We start from the raw sequence: 16,680 nt of genomic DNA, 5'->3' as shown, positions 1-16,680 counted from the left end.
AGAGCTTTCATTGTCTGCTTATATGCCCCCTTTATTTATCCTACGGTTCTGACTTGGTGTACAGGAAGAACACTGTAAGAACGGCGCATGTTCTGAATTCTGTCACAGTACATTTCAAAAGTGCTGAACGTACATCCTAGCTCGCTCATTAATGTCTTAATCGAAATGACAGATTGCCTCTTATCTACTTGTTGTCCCCTTATGCCATAGTTTGTACATCTCAATTGTCAGTAGAAACCATATTTGTTTAAGCAAGTCAGCCATATCAGCTATATATTTTTTAAAGGCAGTAAATTAGGCTGAATTAACTATTTCGCTGCCAGACAAGGCTCCGCTGACAGCCAGGTGGTATAGCAGTGGTATAGTGCAATTAATGTATTGTTTAGTGTTGTGTTGTGTAGTGGCTTTGCTGGCATGCATCACACTTTTTGATGTTGTTGCCCCACCAAGATTTACATGCTAAAATCACCACGGATTGTTTTGTAGTCTGGCACATAATAAAGGCACAATTGTCAGAAAATAGCCTAATGTAATATTTTCGAAGTTTGTCCAAGTATTTCTTGTACAGAGATTTCGAGATCCTCTGTCCAACGTTCATCACGCAAACTCTCCTCAAACTCTCCTGTTGGATTTATCTATAGTTATGCACATGTGCAAACTGGATTTATTTACAATTATAAACTGGGTGGTTTGAGCCCTAAATGCTGATTGGTTGAACACTTGGTATATCAGACCGTGTACCACGGGTATGACAATAAATTACTTTTTACTGTTCTCATTACGTTGGTAACATGATTATAATAGCAATAAGTCACCACAGAGGTTTGTGGTATATGGTGACATATTCTTAAACTTGGAAGAATTATTATTTTGATGAAAAACCGAATGTTGCTTCTTAGCCTAGGTCATTACAAATTGTGTCGATATTCCTTCTTAATTCGCTCCATAATGTTGCGAAAAAAATTCATTGGATAAATGTGGCAACTCCTCTCTTGCTGCAACATGTGGGTTAGTTTTCAGGACCTGTGGGCAGGTTTTGACTGGTCATTGATCTAGTTATTTTAGCTGGACCTGGCAACCCTGCTCGTTTGGAACTTGGCTATTCCCCAGTCGAGTCGAAGCATGTTGACCCATTTAAAGAGACTACATTTCAGTTTTGTCTGCGTGCAGTAGGGTCTTTGTCAAGGTGAGTGAGGTTTAATAAATCCATTTTTTTTACACTAAAGAAATGTTGTACTTCGAAAAGTATCTAAACATGTTTGCCCACGTAAGCCATGCCATGTCTGTGAATCCTGATTGTAAATTATTTCAGCAGAGAAATGTACACTTCAATTTTTCATAATTGTTGACTATTTGATCCACAGTTAATGGACATGTCCAATACAAGACGAATTCTGTTCAGAAACAATGTCAACCAAACTGGGAAATGTCAAAGTGCAGGGAGAGCGCCATGTCACGGTGAGACTATTAATAACCGAGGGCAATAAATAACTGTGGCAAAAAAAGGAGTGTTGTTGGATTACTTTACATAGACAACAGAGGGCAGTGTTGACAAAGAATCCAAGGTTTTCAATAAAGGCCATTCAATAAAAGTGTAAAGTTGGATAGGCACTCTAAATCTACAACTTTGTAATTTGATATAGTGATTATCCTGAATTCAATGGTAAAGCTCCTATCTGAATCCCTCTTTTGTTACAGATTAGAGATAACAAGGGAGCTCTTGGGCCAGTACATCTCTGACACCCTCAGCCACATTCACACAGTGAGGGAGTTCTGTGACAGGCATTGCAAATGGGCCCTTCAGAGGGAGACAGAACTGAAAATGATGAGGGACATCAAGGAGAGGGCAGAGAGAATTGACCTTAAGTTCGACCATGTCCGTAAGTCGGCGACCAAGGCCAAGGCGTTTGGGGAGTTCGTATGGAGCGGTCTGACCCAGGTGACTGCAGACAGTAGGCGTGAGGAGCTGGAGAAGGAGCTGGGGGCTGTACTAAAGGACACTCTGGGAGGCCTGGAGAAGCTGGATTACTTCCTGGATGCTGTGGAGTGTCTGGCGGTCACCTGTCTGTTGGTGTTTGAGGAGAACAGGTTCCTCTGTCTGCCTCAGGGGGCGAGCCCTGCCAGTGTTCAGGCTGTCATCATTGCTGCCAGAATGGCCTGCCCTCTCCTCATCTATTTTAAGAGGGATGCTAAGTCCTTCTTTATGCCCAGCCTCCTCAATGTAGAGGTGCTGGCCTGCCAACTTGTTAGATACATAGAAATCAGCCAGCAGGTCTGTAAAAGGATGGAGAAGGGGTAAGTGGAGCTCCCATCACAATTTCTTCAACATTAACGTATGTAATGTTCTTCATTGCCATTTTACAAACACTTGATGTCAATTCTTTCCTTCTAGATTACAGATCAGACAACAGCCTGAGAGTAAACTTGGGTAAGATCCCTCACACAGTTTTAATATCAGCATGTATATTATATTAGCATAGTTGTATTATTTTCCTTTAATTTTTATGTAATTTGACATGGTTCTTTGGCTTATGTGATATAATTCATATGCCACAAAATAATGTAATGAATATAATTTATCGTTGAAATGAATATTCATTGTTACAGTAGCTCAGTCAGTCAAATGATGTTTTGGAAAAAGAGGAATGACATCCCTGTGGTCAACCTTGGTGGTGTGAGTGAAGAGTCCATACAAAATATGCTCCAACATTTGAATCAGCTGAGTGAGATCAGGTAGGTTTTTCTGCCATGGTTTGGTTCTTCTCTTAAAACTTATGTTGACATTTTTTAACAAGATTCAAGAACTAGTCTATTGGAAAACAGTAAATAGATATCTTTCCCCTCCGACAGGATGGACCCGCAAGTCAGACTGACGTTCCTGTTCAAAGAGGCTGCTCAGCGCTTCATTGGCCGGTTCAGCCAGCGCCGACCCAGGATGGAGCAGTTTCTGACCGAGTTGGAGGAGAATGCTGTGCAGCTGGACAGGATGAAGCTGGGGGCTAAGATCTCCAGTGTGGCAGGCAGCTCAGTGGGGGCGGCTGGAGGGATCCTAACCATTGTGGGCTTAGCCCTGACCCCTGTCACTGGTGGGGTGTCACTGGCTCTCACAATTGCAGGGGCCAGCCTGGGGGTCACCAGTGGGGTCAACAGTTTAAATACTGGTATCACAGAGATGAAGGTCAATAGCATCCATGAGAAGAAAGCCAGTGAAATATTTCAGAGTTTCATGGAGGATGTAGAGAGTCTTCAGGAGTGTCTGGAGGATGTGGTCAGGAATATGGAGCCCTTCCTGGGGCAGAGCACGGTGAACATGGTTGGAGCAAGGAAGGTGATTGCCACCACTTGGACCATCGGAAAACGCATTGACTCCCTAGTTGACCTTTCCTCAGGTTTTAAGTCTGCAGAAGTCCTTAGAAACAAAGATCTGATCTCAAGCGCTGGTAAGTTGGCGCTCCAGGAAGGCAAAGTAGCACGAAACCTACCCAAGCTAGCCGAGGACATCCCGGACATTGGACAGGTGGCCAAAGGCACCCCACTAGCCCTCTCCAAGTCAGCGCGGGCTGGTCTCATCACCCTCAACGTCCTCTTCATTGGCCTGGATGTCTTCTTCATCTGTAAAGACAGCGTCAGCCTGGCCAAAGGCAGCAAGAGTGAGAGATCCCAGCTCATCCGTGCCAGATCAGCATTGTGGCGCACAGAGATGGAGTCCTGGCAGAAGATCCATGACTCGCTGTGTAGAGGTCTATTAACATTAGAGAAAAGTCAGATCGTCCTGGAGCAGCCATTTTACCCTCTGGAGGAGAAGCTGAGAGGGAAGAAATCGATGTGTATGACACAGTAGGACAACATAAATGACTTAACAGTCTTTGAAGTTAGGGCCTCTCAAACATACTGTACAGTGGCACTTAGAATGTTCCACAATTAAAAATAAAGAGATGACACAGCCCTTTTTTCATTTTCATCACTCATTCTGTACACAAGTCTAATTTTATAATCAACTTTACAATTTAATGTTATAAGAAATAAAACAATGTTCAATTTCATGAAACTTATTCTGTTTGGCACTTTTTAAAAGTAGTCTGTTTAATGTCATGGCCATATGTTTCCAAAATATGTGTTCAGTCTAGTCAAAATACTGAAAGTGAAATGTAATAATGTTTCCAATATTGTGTTGGTGACATGTACCTTCATACACAGAAGACTCACATTCCTCACTTCACTGGAAGTTGAAGACGTCTTGCAAAGGGACAGATCAACATGTACTGGGGGGAGGGGCTTGTCCTAATGAAGGTGTCCTAAAAAAATAATGACACCCTCCCCAAAGTTACACATTATTTCACATGACCCTCCCCTTGTACTATAAAATAAACTGAACACCCTCCCCCTCATAGAATGAATTCTAAATCATTTGTACGACCACAAATAACAATAACTGTACCGAGCCTGTGTTTTTAATCGTGGATATCGACTTTACTACTTCAGCATGCTTTTGTGACACAGTTAATGCCACGCAGGGCCAGAAGGTTGAGGGTTTGCCGACCACTGCAGACGAGTTCTCTCCCTGCCAGATTCATTACACTACGATTAGAGCTGGCTGTAGACAATGATCAGCTAGGGGTTAACCAGATTTTCATAATGTTTATGCCACATTTATAATTATATCAAATATATACAACAAATTTTCCACCAACAGGTTTCTGTGCCAATGACCCCACAAACAAAAAATAAAGCATACCGACTTTGAGCACTTCAATATCATGGTTTGTGTTTTCAATACCACAATATTCTGTATACTTTTGGCCCTTCTATGGAATCTGTGTTTACAACCCCCCAGACGAGCTTCAATGCCATACAACTCCCCTTCCGTGGCCTCCAACTGCTCTTAAACGCAAGCAAAACTAAATGCATGCTATTCAATCGATCACTGCCCGTACCTGCTCGCCCGTCCAGCATCACTACTCTGGACGGCTCTGACTTAGAATACGTGGACAACTACAAATACCTGGGTGTCTGGTTAGACTGTAAACCCTCCTTCCAGACTCACATTAAGCATCTCCAATCCAAAATTAAATCTAGAATCGGCTTCCTATATCGCAAGAAAGCATCCTTCACTCATGCTGCCAAACATACCCTCGTAAAACTAACCATCCTACCGATCCTCGACTTCGGTGATGTCATCTATAAAATAGCCTCCAACACTCTACTCAACAAACTGGATGCAGTCTATCACAGTGCCATCCGTTTTGTCACCAAAGCCCCATACACTACCCACCATTGCGACCTGTACGCTCTTGTTGGTTGGCCCTCGCTTCATACTCGTCGCCAAATCCACTGGCTACAGGTTATCTACAAGTCTCTGCTCGGTAAAGCCCCGCCTTATCTCAGCTCACTGGTCACCATAGCAGCACCCACCCGTAGCACGCGCTCCAGCAGCTATATCTCACTGGTCACCCCCAAAGCCAATTCCTCCTTTGGTCATCTTTCCTTCCAAGTCTCTGCTGCCCATGACTGGAACGAATTGCAAAAATCTCTGAAGCTGGAGACTCACATCTCCCTCACTTGCTTTAAGCACCAGCTGTCAGAGCAGCTCACAGATCACTGTACCTGTACATAGCCCATCTGTAAACAGCCCATCTATCTACCTACCTCATCCCCATACTGGTATTTATTTATTTTGCTCCTTTGCATCCCAGTATCTCTACTTGCACATTCATTCTGCCGATCTACCATTCCAGTGTTTAATTGCTATATTGTAATTACTTCGCCACCATGGCCTATTTATTTCCTTATCTTACCTCGTTTGCACTCACTGTACATAGACATCTTGTTTTCTTATGTTCCACTGTATTATTGACTATGTTTTGTTTATTCCATGTGTAACTCTGTGTTGTTGTATGTGTCGAATTGCTACACTTTACCTTGGCCAGGTCGCAGTTGCAAATGAGAACTTGTTCTCAACTAGCCTACCTGGTTACATAAAGGTGAAATAAATAAATAAATAAAAAGGTGAAAGCCATGAACCCTTATTGATGTCATCTGTTAATTCCACTTCAATCAGTGTAGATGAAGGGGAGGAGACAGGTTAAATAAGGATTTTTAAGCCTTGAGACAATTGAGACATGGATTGTGAATGTGTGCCATTCAGAGGGTGAATGGATAAGACAAAAGATTGAAGTGCTTTTGAACGGGGTATGGTAGTAGGTGCCAGGCACACCGGTTTGAGTGTGTCAAGAACTTGCAACACTGCTGGGTTTTCCGTGTGTATCAAGAATGGTCCACCACCCAAAGGACCTCCAACCAACTTGACACAACTATGGGAAACATTGGAGTCAACATGGGCCAGCATCCCTGTGGAACGCTTTTGACACCTTTCCCCGACGAATTGAGACTGCTCTGAGGGCAAAAGGGGGTGCAACTCAATATTAGGAAGGTGATCCCAATGCTTCATACACAGTGTATATCCTGTATTCTAGTCAAGGCTGCCTATATAACTACTTATACTTATATATAACTATTTATATTCTGGACTCTGACATATACTGTCCATACTGTCTAGACAACACAGTCAATACATAGATATTTATATTCTGGACTCTGACATATACTGTCCATACTGTCTAGACAACACCATCAATACATAGATATTTATATTCTGGACTCTGACATATACTGTCCATACTGTCTAGACAACACAGTCAATACATAGATATATATATTCTGGACTCTGACATTGCTCGTTCTGGTATTTATAATTCCTTTATTGTTCTTTTGGGATATGTGTGTATTGTTTGGTATTACTACACTGTTGGAGCTAGAAACATAAGCATTTCACTGCACCTGCGATAAAGTCAGCAAAATATGTGTAAGCAACCTATACAATTTGATTTGATTGAGATGGGGTAACTGCTTAGAAACTATCCAATCAGAAATGATTTGACCCATTGCTGGCCAATTTGGTAGCAGGTATAATAATAAAACATGCAAATGAATCCATTAGTGAGTTTATGGTTTAATGGTTATTATCGGATCAAACAGTGAACACATTTCCCTTTGAGTTACACATAACACATGGAACAAGAAACACACTGGAACTATCCTTTGACGCTCATCATCAGATTAATCTGATTCTCTCTTGACGATTCTATGCATATTAATGATAGGCTATGTGTTCATCACAAAGGAGCACAGAGGTAGATGATCACAACACTACAATTCTAGGATCATATGCTTTACTCCAGTCACTCAGGTTGGTGCCATGCCCCCTCGTGTGGCAGGGAGAAGATACTGCAGTAACTCATTTTTACATACAAAAATATGTCAACGACATGATTGATGAAGGCATGTCATTAAGCAAAGGCAGCAGCGCAGTCATCAACTACAAGCACCATTTATTCGCCAAATATGGAGTTGGGGAAACATGTGTGGACCTGAATTGTGACAACTGCAGTGGCCAAAACAAGAACACGTTTGTGCTCCAGACCATACACAAGCTCCACCACAGTCTGGATCTTCACTTCCTGATCACAGGCCACACCAAGTTCGACTGGTACTCCGGCCTCATCAAGTAGAGCTTCAGAGATGTCTGAGATGGCTGGTGTTGTGAAGGTACAGCACTGTGACAGGGGTCAACATCCCAGAGCTGGTTAGACTGGAGGAAGGTACGGTGCTGGTGGAAAGCTATGGCTGGCAACAACAGCTGACTCCGTACTTCAGGCCGCTGCCACAGATCAAGCACTACCAGCACTTCAGGTTAATTTAATTTTCATTGCATTGTATGAGGTTATTCTTATTAACGAAACTTTGGAGGTGAATTTATATTTTGCAAGTTTGTAATGTCTTCTAAAAATGTGTTGGTTATTTCCTGTTTACAGGTTCGATGCTCTGGAGCCCGGTGTTGTTCTCGCCATGGAGCGTTCGGGCTCAGTCGGGATCAGGTTTCAGCTGCTGCGGAACGCTGACGTCCTTCCTCCAATATATGGTATGCCTGTACAAGCACCACCTGGACTGGACACAGCTAGACAAACATATATTTTTGAGAAGATCAAGGAGTTTTTCGAAGAAGAGTCTGTGGAAATCACATGCCCTGCACCAAAGTCAAGGGCAGGACAGAAACAGGCTCTCCGAATATAGATTCCTTTGTTCATGCGAGGTTCGGACGGACCAGTCATCAGCACTTTCTGCAGTGCCTCTATTCAAATGACTGTCTCCTAACACACACGCCATACGTTGTTGCTACTATTATTTTATTTTTAACCTGCTGCTCAACCACTTTACCCCTCATCTATCACTGATATCGTTATTGATATTGTTCTTGTACATACTGTATATTATTGTATTTATATTCACACCATCTATTTCTGATATTGCTACTATGCAAGTAACCATTTGGCTGTACCGTTTACACCTCCTGTAGAGACCCATCAACTTAGCAAGATGTGGCCAGTGGTGTAAAGTACTGAAGTAAAAAAAAAATGGAGTACTACTTAAGTATTTTTGTGCGGTATCTGTACTTTACTTTACTATTTATATTTTTGGCAACTTTAACATTTCCTTAACTACATTCAAAATGAAAATAATGTACTTTTTACTCCATACATTTTCCCTGACACTCAAAAGTACATTTTGACAGGAAAATTGTCCAATTCACACACTTATGAAGAGAAAATCCCTGGTCATCCCTACTGCATTTGATCTGGCAGACTCATTAAACACAAATGCTTTGTTTGTAAATAATGTCTGAGTTTTGGAGTGTACCCCTGGCTATTCGTCAATAAAAAATACAATTGTGCTTTCTGGTTTGCTTAATATAAGGAATTTTAAATGATTTATATTTTTACTTTTGATACTTACATTTTAGTACATTTTAGCAATTCCATTAACTTTTTTTTTAAACCAAATACTTTTAGACTTTTACTCAAGTAGTATTTTACTGGGTTACTTTTACTTTTAATTTAGTCATTTTCTATTAAAGGTATCTTTACTTTTACTCAAGTATGACAATTTAGTACTTTTTCCACCATTGGATGTGGCTGGGGGTTATAGCATTTATTTCACATGACCCATTAATTTAGCCAAGTGTGTCTGGGTAAGCATCATCTAATATTTATAAAATATTTTTTATCTGGACACTTTCTGTTTACCTGGAATTTTTCATTATTGTAGGCTACTACTTTTACCACTTTTAGTCTTAATCTTTACTACACTACTCACGGTTTAGCACATGACCTCACATGTGAATCTTTAAAGAGATGGGTGGGGCTGGCTTAAGAGGGTGTGAACAATGCTAATGCTAAATTGATCAACTTTCAAAGAAGAATTCATTTCCCATTGTTCCTCAAAAATGCAGTGTATGATATACCATTTTGTAGGTCTGAGTCTCTACTTCATCCAATGTAAAAAACACAATTAAACATTTTGCTACATAAGACCGATTTGAGCTGGCTTACAGTTACTGCATTCACCTTAAGATAGCAAGGTGGGACATATGTATATCTGAAAAGGGGTAAGGAATAAAAAAAATACATGGAAAAATTAAAGCCACCTTAAGACCTAGTACTGATTCCTGCATTTTCTCTGATCCTGTAACCAAAATACAGGTATCAGGTCTGTGTGAATGGTTCTCTGCTTTTTGCAGGTAAATCCATTAACACTTCCATTCTTTAACACCTTCCTAATTTGAACTGCAAACAGCCCCCATGCAACATCCCCCATTCCCCACCCCTCCCAAAATGCCAGTTTCCCCATATTTCCCCATATGTATAAAAGGGTTATGCCTGCAAATAAGTTGTAAATAAGGGGATGTTTGAAAGGGTAAGATTTAGGATTTGATGAAGATCCCCATTAGCCGATGTCAGTGGTGACAGTTAGTCTAGTGGGGTCCAACACATAACGAAAAAGATATTACAGACAAGATACTTTACAATTGACATACATTGAAAACATCAACATGTAGCCTGCATGTGTGTTACACATACATGTCACATGTAGTCTGCATGTGTGTTCATCTATAAGTTACACATACATGTCACATGTAGTCCGCCTGTGTGTTCATCTATAAGTTACACATACATGTCACATGTAGTCCGCCTGTGTGTTCATCTATAAGTTACACATACATGTCACATGTAGTCTGCATGTGTGTTCATCTATAAGTTACACATACATGTCACATGTAGTCCGCCTGTGTGTTCATCTATAAGTTATACATACATGTCACATGTAGTCCGCCTGTGTGTTCATCTATAAGTTACACATACATGTCACATGTAGTCCGCCTGTGTGTTCATCTATAAGTTATACATACATGTCACATGTAGTCCGCCTGTGTGTTCATCTATAAGTTACACATACATGTCACATGTAGTCCGCCTGTGTGTTCATCTATAAGTTACACATACATGTCACATGTAGTCTGCATGTGTGTTCATCTATAAATTACACATACATGTCACATGTAGTCCGCCTGTGTGTTCATCTATAAGTTACACATACATGTCACATGTAGTCCGCCTGTGTGTTCATCTATAAGTTACACATACATGTCACATGTAGTCTGCATGTGTGTTCATCTATAAGTTACACATACATGTCACATGTAGTCCGCCTGTGTGTTCATCTATAAGTTACACATACATGTCACATGTAGTCTGCATGCGTGTTCATCTATAAGTTACACATACATGTCACATGTAGTCTGCATGTGTGTTCATCTATAAGTTACACATACATGTCACATGTAGTCCGCCTGTGTGTTCATCTATAAGTTACACATACATGTCACATGTAGTCCGCCTGTGTGTTCATCTATAAGTTACACATACATGTCACATGTAGTCCGCCTGTGTGTTCATCTATAAGTTACACATACATGTCACATGTAGTCCGCCTGTGTGTTCATCTATAAGTTACACATACATGTCACATGTAGTCCGCCTGTGTGTTCATCTATAAGTTACACATACATGTCACATGTAGTCCGCCTGTGTGTTCATCTATAAGTTACACATACATGAGGTGTTGCTTTAATTGTTTTTTTGAAACCAGGTTTGCTGTTCACTTACTCCATATGAGATATAAATATTGCCTTGTATTTTTTACAGGTAACATACCACATCTGTCGGAAATGGGTATTACATTTGTCAGCTACCCTCTGCAGTCACTAGTATGTTACAGAATATCTAGTCTCAAAAATAAAACTTTAAAATGAACACACAAAAAATAGGCCACAATGTTGTTCCACGCAACAGATTTGTTTACTAAAGAATTTGCTCTGTGTTTAGCGTGTCTTTCTCGCCTCGCAGTCTCAATCATTCAAAGGCATGGCGGTGACGTGGCCAAGCGTTCTTATTATAGCACAATGGGTCCAACTTGAGTTTGGTAAAGGAAAACGAAACTGAGAAGACAACATTCCCGATGTAGGGAGACTGAACAGCATTCAGCCCCTTTGTCAAGGTGAGTGAGATTTATAAATCCATATTTATTTAATTCATTGAAAGGGGAAATCAACAGTTGAAACAATAACAAAGCGTTTTAGCAGAAAACTGAGGGACTGGAGATTGTAACCACTTCACAGACAGACCTATGCATACAAGGACTGACCATCCATGATATCAACATTATAGTTTTAACCATGTATTGAGGGTATGCATTGGAGTAAAACAAACGTATGTTGTAGGTTATGGTGGGATACGAGAGTTGGACTAAGCTAATGAGGCAATACATTATATTCTTCAAGCGATAATGTGTACATAGGGCTATCGTTATTTTATACATTACAAAATGAATGTAACAACTGCAGATTGTCCCTTTTTAAATGTTGTACTTCAAAAAGTGTTAACACCTTTGCCCCCGTGCTTAATTTGAGCCGGATCCAGCATCTCAGATTTGACTTTGTCATTCCGGTACCTATTTACGGTTCTAATAAAAGCGATGAGCGTTAAATCAAGTTGCCTCCTCGTTATTGCTCCCACCACCCAGAAAGATCATCATGTAAAAGCGCGGTCATCCGGTGTAATCATCATATCTTGCCACAGTGATCCAAGACCTGCTTTCTTATTTGTACATTATGCGGAGGGTTAATAAGTAACAGATCTTGACTAGTGAAAAGAGGTCTCTGCGTAAATCACGTCACGTAGCCTTCCTACTGAATTTGAAACGTAGGAAAGCCCCCCAAAATAGATTTATTTATTTGACCTTTATTTAACTTGGCAAGTCAGTTAACAATTTCTTATTTTCAATGACGGTCTAGGAACAGTGGGTTAACTACCTGTTCAGGGGCAGAACGACAGATCAGCTCGGGGATTTGAACTTGCAACATTTCAGTTATTAGAAATTTCGCCCCAAAGAAAAAGGTAATCGAGTTTGATGCATATGCATCCATATGCATGTGGCGGATGTTCTGCAGTGACGTCTGAAACTGTTGTTGTACACTAATGTCTAGAATGAGGCTAAAATAAATCGTAATCAGCAACTGATTCCCCTGTTCATTTCGCCACCATATATAGTAGGTAGGCTGTTTACTCTGTCTGCTGCACTGCTACGTTGTGTTTGTCACTTTCTTTCCTCAATGTGTACCCCGGATACGGTGGGATACCACTCCTCGCGCTCACAATGTTTTCCGGGACCTCCCGATTTACAAATGATGTACTGTGTTTGCGCATGTAGCTATGCGATGTATGTGAACCCTAATTCAAAAGGATTTCAGAACAGAAATGTAGACTTTTATTTTTCATGCCTGTGATTTTATTTGTATGTTTAATCCATAGTTCCATTGGACATACACTGGGGACAAGGCAACACTGTTCAGTAACGATATCAGCCAAACCAGGAAATGTCCAAACACAGGGAAAGCATCATGTCACGGTGAGACTATTAATGTTGGTGTTCAAATACTGGAGTTCAGTTGTAGCAAAATGGCAGTTTTATTGAGTCAAAAGATATCTTGTCCTGCAGTTTTAGCGTGCACGGACCTAGTCATATGACTCAGTAAGGAGTCAGCAAAAAAGGCATTAGACAGTGGTTACAGCAGATTTTATACATGGAATAATGTAGGTGGAGTCTTGTCTTGTCTCGTCTTCTGAATGGTCCCGAAGGGTTGGAGGCGGACCTGCTCTAGCCAGAGCAGGAGCCCCATTGGTGCACAAGCAGAGTCCTCTACTCTTGGCACCCGACCAGTAGCGAGGGGGTGAGGTGTGTGTTCGTGCAATGAAATGTCTGTGTGTCCAGGAGTCGTGAGATAAGGGAAACTGAGAGGGAGTTAAGTATGTGTGTTCGTGCGATGAAATGTCTGTGTGTCAAGGAGTCGTGCGATAAGGGGAACTGAGAGGGGCAGTTAATGGCTGGGTGTGAGTGTTTGTGCAGTTAGCATCCTTGTGACAATGGGGAACCATGTTTTGTGCAACAGCAGTTTGTGTCTTAGTCATGGGGTGTGTTGTGCAAGCTTTAATCCTATGGTCACAAGCAGGCTCTAAAGCAGCCTGAGGGCACTAATATATGTGCTTGATATATGAGCTATGTGTATGAATATATGTATATATGACATTAACCAGTTAAATGTAACTAAATGTAATAAAACATGTAATCTACGTAATCCACAAAAGTAATGTATCATGAGAGGGTCGTAAACAATAACTAGTAATGCTGTATACTCAAAGAAAGGTTAACATCTCACCTTTCTGGTAAAAAGAAATAAGTTATAAATTGCTGAGGTGTAGTCACTTTTGAGGACACGCTCAAGTACACAGTACAAATATGAAGTATTTTATTATGTATTTCCTATTCAACAAAACTGTATGAATAAGGTTTGAAATGATTTATGCTTTCTAAATATAGCATAATCAAATGATAAAATGACTAACTATAGATTTATAGCCATTCATCTAAAACTTATCTCTGAATGTGCTACCATGATGAAACCTGTGATGTAGGGTTCAGGAGGTGATGGACAGTAGGAAGAGTGAATGAAATGGTTGGAGGGACATCCCAGCTTCAAGTGGTTTCAGATTTCATATCCTACATCACACAGACTCAGAAAAAATACTACTGTGTCTGTGGGAACCAGGGCTTTCGCTTAATCCATTTCGATCTACTGTGTCCACAGATCGATTTATAAGCGAAAATGTCAGTTGGAACCGGTACCAGAATCACATAGGGGACCTTACATTTAAGAGGTTTAATAACTGTGGCAAAAAAAGGAGTGTTGTTGGATTACTTTACATAGACAACAGAGGGCAGTGTTGACAAAGAATCCAAGGTTTTCAATAAAGGCCATTCAATAAAAGTGTAAAGTTGGATAGGCACTCTAAATCTACAACTTTGTAATTTGATATAGTGATTATCCTGAATTCAATGGTAAAGCTCCTATCTGAATCCCTCTTTTGTTACAGATTAGAGATAACAAGGGAGCTCTTGGGCCAGTACATCTCTGACACCCTCAGCCACATTCACACAGTGAGGGAGTTCTGTGACAGGCATTGCAAATGGGCCCTTCAGAGGGAGACAGAACTGAAAATGATGAGGGACATCAAGGAGAGGGCAGAGAGAATTGACCTTAAGTTCGACCATGTCCGTAAGTCGGCGACCAAGGCCAAGGCGTTTGGGGAGTTCGTATGGAGCGGTCTGACCCAGGTGACTGCAGACAGTAGGCGTGAGGAGCTGGAGAAGGAGCTGGGGGCTGTACTAAAGGACACTCTGGGAGGCCTGGAGAAGCTGGATTACTTCCTGGATGCTGTGGAGTGTCTGGCGGTCACCTGTCTGTTGGTGTTTGAGGAGAACAGGTTCCTCTGTCTGCCTCAGGGGACGAGCCCTGCCAGTGTTCAGGCTGTCATCATTGCTGCCAGAATGGCCTGCCCTCTCCTCATCCATTTTAAGAGGGATGCTAAGGCTTTCTTTATGCCCAGCCTCCTCAATGTAGAGGTGCTGGCCTGCCAACTCGTTAGATACATACAAATCAGCCAGCAGGTCTGTAAAAGGATGGAGAAGGGGTAAGTGGAGCTCCCATCACAATTGCTTTAACATTAACTCATATAATCTTCTTCATTGCCATTTTACAAACACTTGATACCCATTTTTTCCTTCAAGATTACAGATCAGACCAGAGTCTGAAAATAAACTTGGGTAAGATCCCTCAAAATCAGCATTTTATATTATATTAGCATAGTTGTACTATTTTTCTTTCATTTTTGGCCTTCTCAGATGTCATTTGACAAGGTTATTGTGCTTTTGTGATATAATTCAAAAGCCACATAATAATCTAATGAATATAATGTAATGTTGAAATTAATATGCATCGCTACAGTAGCTACATCAGTCAAATGCTGTTTTGGAAAAAGAAGAATGACATCCCTGTGGTCAACCTTGGTGCTGATGTGCGGAAAGAGTCCATACAAAAGATGCTGGACCATTTGAATCAGCTGAGTGATATCAGGTAAGGTTAGTTTGGTTGTTTAAACTTCTATTGATATTTTTGTTTACTGGTATACTATGTTTACTGGTATACAGTAAATATATGTTGAATCCATCTCCCCAGGATGGACCAGAACCTCAGACTGACATTCCTGTTCCAAGGGGCTGCTCAGCGCTTCATTGGTCAGTTCAGCCAGTGCCGACCCAGGATGGAGCAGTTTCTGACCGAGTTGGAGGAGAATGCTGTGCAGCTGGACAGAATGAAGCTGGGGGCTAAGATCTCCAGTGTGGCAGGCAGCTCAGTGGGGGTGGCTGGAGGGATCCTAACCATCGTGGGCTTAGCCCTGACCCCTGTCACTGGTGGAGTGTCACTGGCTCTCACAATTGCAGGGGCCAGCCTGGGGGTCACCAGTGGGGTCAACAGTATAACCACTGGTATCACAGAGATGAAGGTCAATAGCATCCATGAGAAGAAAGCCAGTGAAATATTTCAGAGTTTCATGGAGGATGTAGAGAGTCTTCAGGAGTGTCTGGAGGATGTGGTCAGGAATATGGAGCCCTTCCTGGGGCAGAGCACGGTGAACATGGTTGGAGCAAGGAAGGTGATTGCCACCACTTGGACCATCGGAAAACGCATTGACTCCCTAGTTGACCTTTCCTCAGGTTTTAAGTCTGCAGAAGTCCTTAGAAACAAAGATCTGATCTCAAGCGCTGGTAAGTTGGCGCTCCAGGAAGGCAAAGTAGCACGAAACCTACCCAAGCTAGCCGAGGACATCCCGGACATTGGACAGGTGGCCAAAGGCACCCCACTAGCCCTCTCCAAGTCAGCGCGGGCTGGTCTCATCACCCTCAACGTCCTCTTCATTGGCCTGGATGTCTTCTTCATCTGTAAAGACAGCGTCAGCCTGGCCAAAGGCAGCAAGAGTGAGAGATCCCAGCTCATCCGTGCCAGATCAGCATTATGGCGCACAGAGATGGAGTCCTGGCAGAAGATCCATGACTCGCTGTGTAGAGGTCTATTAACATTAGAGAAAAGTCAGATCGTCCTGGAGCAGCCATTTTACCCTCTGGAGGAGAAGCTGAGAGGGAAGAAATCGATGTGTATGACACAGTAGGACAACATAAATGACTTAACAGTCTTTGAAGTTAGGGCCTCTCAAACATACTGTACAGTGGCACTTAGAATGTTCCACAATTAAAAATAAAGAGATGACACATACATGTCACATGTAGTCCGCCTGTGTGTTCATCTATAAGTTACACATACATGTCACATGT

General features: G+C 41.7%; 2 protein-coding genes and 1 long non-coding RNA gene across 6 annotated transcripts; all 3 read left to right on the top strand.

Moving 5' to 3' along the window:
* The first annotated feature begins 1,076 nt into the window (after window positions 1-1,076).
* Window positions 1,077-4,048, top strand: LOC115122484 (uncharacterized). Of its 2 annotated transcripts, none has more exons than XM_029651690.2 (6): window positions 1,077-1,186; window positions 1,365-1,458; window positions 1,699-2,295; window positions 2,393-2,428; window positions 2,611-2,733; window positions 2,851-4,048. In XM_029651690.2, the coding sequence occupies exons 2-6, from the start codon at window positions 1,427-1,429 to the stop codon at window positions 3,839-3,841; spliced, it is 1,779 nt and encodes a 592-aa protein (XP_029507550.2). In that variant the 5' UTR covers window positions 1,077-1,186; window positions 1,365-1,426; the 3' UTR covers window positions 3,842-4,048. The 2 variants fall into 2 exon arrangements, with proteins under 2 accessions (XP_029507550.2, XP_029507548.2); XM_029651688.2 differs by having other exon boundaries at window positions 1,078-1,186; window positions 2,608-2,733.
* Window positions 4,049-7,280: 3,232 nt separating this feature from the next.
* On the top strand, window positions 7,281-8,788 carry LOC135564677 (uncharacterized). The gene is made up of 2 exons (XR_010461204.1): window positions 7,281-7,749; window positions 7,872-8,788. It is a non-coding gene; the product is annotated as an uncharacterized LOC135564677 (long non-coding RNA).
* A 2,206-nt stretch (window positions 8,789-10,994) lies between these two features.
* LOC135564676 (uncharacterized) lies at window positions 10,995-16,628 on the top strand. Of its 3 annotated transcripts, none has more exons than XM_065010259.1 (6): window positions 10,995-11,451; window positions 12,765-12,861; window positions 14,385-14,981; window positions 15,079-15,114; window positions 15,299-15,424; window positions 15,527-16,628. In XM_065010259.1, exons 2-6 carry the CDS (start codon window positions 12,830-12,832, stop codon window positions 16,515-16,517), a joined length of 1,782 nt encoding a protein of 593 aa, XP_064866331.1. In that variant the 5' UTR covers window positions 10,995-11,451; window positions 12,765-12,829; the 3' UTR covers window positions 16,518-16,628. The 3 variants fall into 3 exon arrangements, with proteins under 3 accessions (XP_064866331.1, XP_064866329.1, XP_064866330.1); XM_065010257.1 differs by having other exon boundaries at window positions 10,996-11,451; window positions 15,296-15,424; XM_065010258.1 differs by lacking the exon at window positions 10,995-11,451 and adding an exon at window positions 12,220-12,350 and having other exon boundaries at window positions 15,296-15,424.
* The last annotated feature ends 52 nt before the right edge of the window (window positions 16,629-16,680 follow it).

Source organism: Oncorhynchus nerka, linkage group LG26 (genome assembly GCF_034236695.1).
Source record: "Oncorhynchus nerka isolate Pitt River linkage group LG26, Oner_Uvic_2.0, whole genome shotgun sequence".
NCBI lineage: Eukaryota > Metazoa > Chordata > Actinopteri > Salmoniformes > Salmonidae > Oncorhynchus > Oncorhynchus nerka.
This window is presented reverse-complemented; position numbering and strand designations above follow the sequence as displayed.